At 42.2% G+C, this 3,924-nt stretch overlaps 1 protein-coding gene across 1 annotated transcript in view; it reads right to left on the reverse strand.

Moving 5' to 3' along the window:
- The window catches only part of dspb (desmoplakin b), a 24,824-nt gene that overhangs the window by 1,981 nt on the left and 18,919 nt on the right, over positions 1 to 3,924 (reverse strand). The window contains exon 25 of the mRNA XM_017304503.1: positions 108 to 3,900. Coding sequence (XP_017159992.1) covers positions 108 to 3,900 — 3,793 coding nt within the window. The remainder of the gene's footprint in view (positions 1 to 107; positions 3,901 to 3,924) is intronic.

Consider the following 3,924-nt stretch of genomic DNA (forward strand, 5'->3'; position numbering starts at 1 on the left):
TGAAGTTCCTGAAGTGGATATCATTGATGAAAAAGAGGATGAGGAAGATGATGTAATCGATGGAACAGGGACTACTGATGTTTTTGAGGTTGATGGTGTTACTGAAGATGAGCTTAAAGAAGCTGAAGTTCCTGAAGTGGATAGCATTGATGACGATGATGATGTAACTGATGATCTTCCTGATGGTTCTGGGATGAAGTTTAATGATGATCCAGTTGATGATGATGAAGATGATGACTTGTGTGTAGCCCGATTACTGATGATATGTGCAAATTGAGTGATGGTGATAGCTTGTGAGCGATACTGCTCTACAACAGACTGATCAATGACTCGCTTTTCTAGCAGGTCATTGATGTCATATTGTCTTCCAGTTGACCTGTCATTGATAACAAACCGCATGGAGCCATCTGGAGCGGTGATGGTAATCTCTTCCCACTCACATTCCTGCTCTGACAGCTCCAGGTAGGTGTTATAGTCAATATAGTCTTTGTTGTATGCTTCACGTACTGTCATCTCTTTACCAGTCTCTGGATCCACAATTATCACTCTCCTCTTTCTTACTGTGTTCTTTTTGCTTGACTCCTGCTTCTTCTTGTCTATGATTGGCAACAGAATAAGCCCAGTGTTCTCATCTGAGATACAACGTTTTTTAAGTTCCAGATAGGTCAGGTTTTCCTCTGTGTTGGGATCAAAGAAACCTTTAGTGTCATCACTTTCGTCAGTCAGGATCTTATTCATTTCTTCATTAAAATAGCCTCTTTTATATGCAATATTCACATCAATACGGTGGCTGTGTTGGGGATCAATGATGCCTCCGCTGGCAATCTGTGCCTCCAGCAGACGAATGCCATGACCCTTCTCCACTAGAGAATTCTCTATGGCCTGAAAGAGGGAGATTATCTCACCTGTTACAGGCATTTTGTAACCGGTAACAGCCTTTTCTGCTGAAAGCAGTTTTTCCTTAAATTCTGGCCCAAAAAGCCTTTTATTGTAGGCTTCAGCAACAGTCAGAAAGAGATTATTGACAGGATCAATCATAAAACCTGATGCAGCTTGGGCTTCAAGTAGTTCTAGAGTGGTGCCAGGTCGCAGAAGTCCATTTTTCATAGCTTGATAGATTGATAGGACTTTCTTACTGGCTTCATCATAAACTCCTGCTATGCAAGTGGAACCTCGCAAGTATGACCTAAGGCGATCCTCAATGTCTTGGGTTGTAAGTTTGCCTGCGTTCAGCTGGTCCACATCTGATTTGCTTAACAGCTTTGCTTCAACCAGCTCTATGACAGACACCTCGTTTCGAAGTCCCCTTATAGTTGATTGTTTAGGTTTGGGGAGAAGCAAAAGTCCAGTGCTGGGATCAGATTTACATTTTGTCTTCAGTGATGCATATGTAGTTGGTTGTTGAGTATCTGGGTCTAGATAGCACTTGGGAGACTTATTCAGTGCCTGATAGAGGTCCTCATCAATAAGACCTCGTTTCTTTGCAATATCTTTGGGTAGGAAAACACTGACACTGGGGTCCAAAATTCCACCAACCGAGTCCTGAGCCTGAAGGAGCTGTAGTGCAGTGTCTTTGTTAATTATTCCCTTTCTCATGGCTTGGCCAGCTGACAGAAATTTGGCAGTATCTGGATCTTGATACCCGATAGCAGCAGTTTCAGCTGAAAACAATATTGATTCATTTTCTTTGTCTACTAGTCCTCTGGCACATGCTTCTTTTACTGTATGTTTCTTATTTGTCCTGGGGTCAATGATGTAACCTGTAGCTGCCTGGGCAAGAAGAAGTTTGTTAGCACTGTCAGATGACATGATTTTCTGTTTTTTTGCTTCTGTGAAGGACATTTGTCCAAGAGGCCCAGCAGCTACACCAGCAATTAATCCTGTCCCTTTTAAAAACATTTTAATATCTACAGAAACCTCTGAAACAGTTCTCTTCCCTTTTGTTAGTTGGTCAAATGTTTGTTTGTCCAGAACTCCACAATCTAGTAGCTGCTGTGCTGTGACTGTCTTGTGGACACCATCAAAAAATAATTTGGAGGGGTCAAGCTTCCCTGACATTGGCAAAATATGTAAACCAGTGTGAGTGTTTGTATTACATTTTGCCTTGAGAGCCCCATAGCTGACATTCTGTTCAGTTTCTGGGTCAAGATAACAAGGAGGATTCTGTTTAAGAGCATGAATTAGTTTTTCATCTAACAGGTTTCGCTTTAAAGCTACATCTTTAGGTAGAAATACACTAAGATTGGGGTCTAAAATTCCTCCAACTGAATCTTGGGCTTGTAAAAGATTTAGGCCAGTTGTCTCACCAATTAAACCTTTTTTCATGGCCTCAAACAATGACATTAACTTTCCTGAACTGGGATCTTTAAAGCCAATAGCAGCACTTTCAGCTGCTAACAGCCTACTTTGGTCTTTAAAATCTGCCACTCCTCTGATACATGCCACCTCTACAGTCAATTTCTGCTCTGTTTTAGGGTCAATGATGTGTCCTGTGGCAGCCTGGGCCTCTAACAGTAAATTTGCACTGTCTTCTGATATGATCTTCAGTTTCTTAGCTTCTGAAAATGAAATATTGCCTTGAGTGCTACTAATTACACCAGCAATGGAACCAGTCCCTTTAAGATTAACCTTCTTATCTGCAGATACCTCTGGGATAGTTTTCTCTCCTTTGATCAACATGTTAAAAGTTGATTGGTCAAGAACACCACAATCCAACAACTGCTGTGCTGAAACTGGCTTGCGTAAGCCATCAAACATCAGTTTGGAGGGATCTTTCTTTTCAGCAAGAGAAAGAAGCATCAAACCAGTTCGAGGCTCTGTTGGGCATTTTTTCTTTAAAGACCCATAGCTTGCACCATGCTCTGTTTCTGGGTCAATGTAACATTCAGGATTCTGTTTAAGTGAAAGAACAAGGTCTTCATCCAAAAGGTTGCGCGTCTTGGCTGTGTCTTTTGGCAGGAAAACACTGAGATTTGGATCAAGAATGCCCCCGGCAGATTCCTGGGCTTGTAGCAAACGCACTGCTGTTTTTTTGTCAATTATTGCCTTCTTCATCGCCTCAAATGCTGATAGAGATTTTCCAGTGTGAGGATCCTTGAATCCAACAGCAGCAGATTCTGCTGCTAAGAGTTTGTCTCGAATACTTCTGTCCACCACTCCCCTTGCACAAGCCTCTTCTACTGTCAATTTCTGATTGGTTATTGGATCAATGATGTGACCTGTGGCAGCCTGGGCTTCCAGCAGCAAATCTGCACTTTCTGGAAGCATTAGCATCTTTTTCTTGGCCTCTGAAATGGACATTTTTCCTAAAGATCCAACTTTGACACCAGCAATAGACTCTGTTCCTTTTAGAAATAGTTTTTTGTCTACAGAAACCTCTGGGACAGTTTTCTCCCCTTTGATCAACTTCTCAAATGTTGGTTTGTCAAGAACACCACAATCCAACAACTGCTGCGCAGAGACTGGCTTGCGAACGCCATCAAACATGAGTTTGGAAGGATCTTTCTTCTGAGCAACAGGAAGAAGCACCAGCCCAGTTCGAGGTTCTATTGGGCATTTTTTCTTTAAAGCACTGTAGCTAACACCATGCTCTGTGTCTGGGTCAATATAACACTGAGGGTTCTGAGTGAGTGCATGAACAAGGTCTTGGTCCAAAAGACTGCATTTCACAGCAGTTTCTTTTGATAGGAAAACACTGAGATTTGGATCAAGAATACCCCCTGCAGATTCCTGGGCCTGCAGCAAACGCACTCCTGTCTTTTTGTCGATTAATGCTTTCTTCATTGCCTCAAACACTGATAGAGATTTTCCAGTGTGAGGATCCTTGAATCCAACAGCAGCAGCTTCTGCTGCTAAGAGTTTATCTCGAATACTTCTGTCCACCACTCCCCTTGCACAAGCCTCTTCTACTGTCAATTTCTGATT

Source organism: Poecilia reticulata, linkage group LG4 (assembly GCF_000633615.1).
Source record: "Poecilia reticulata strain Guanapo linkage group LG4, Guppy_female_1.0+MT, whole genome shotgun sequence".
Taxonomy (NCBI): domain Eukaryota; kingdom Metazoa; phylum Chordata; class Actinopteri; order Cyprinodontiformes; family Poeciliidae; genus Poecilia; species Poecilia reticulata.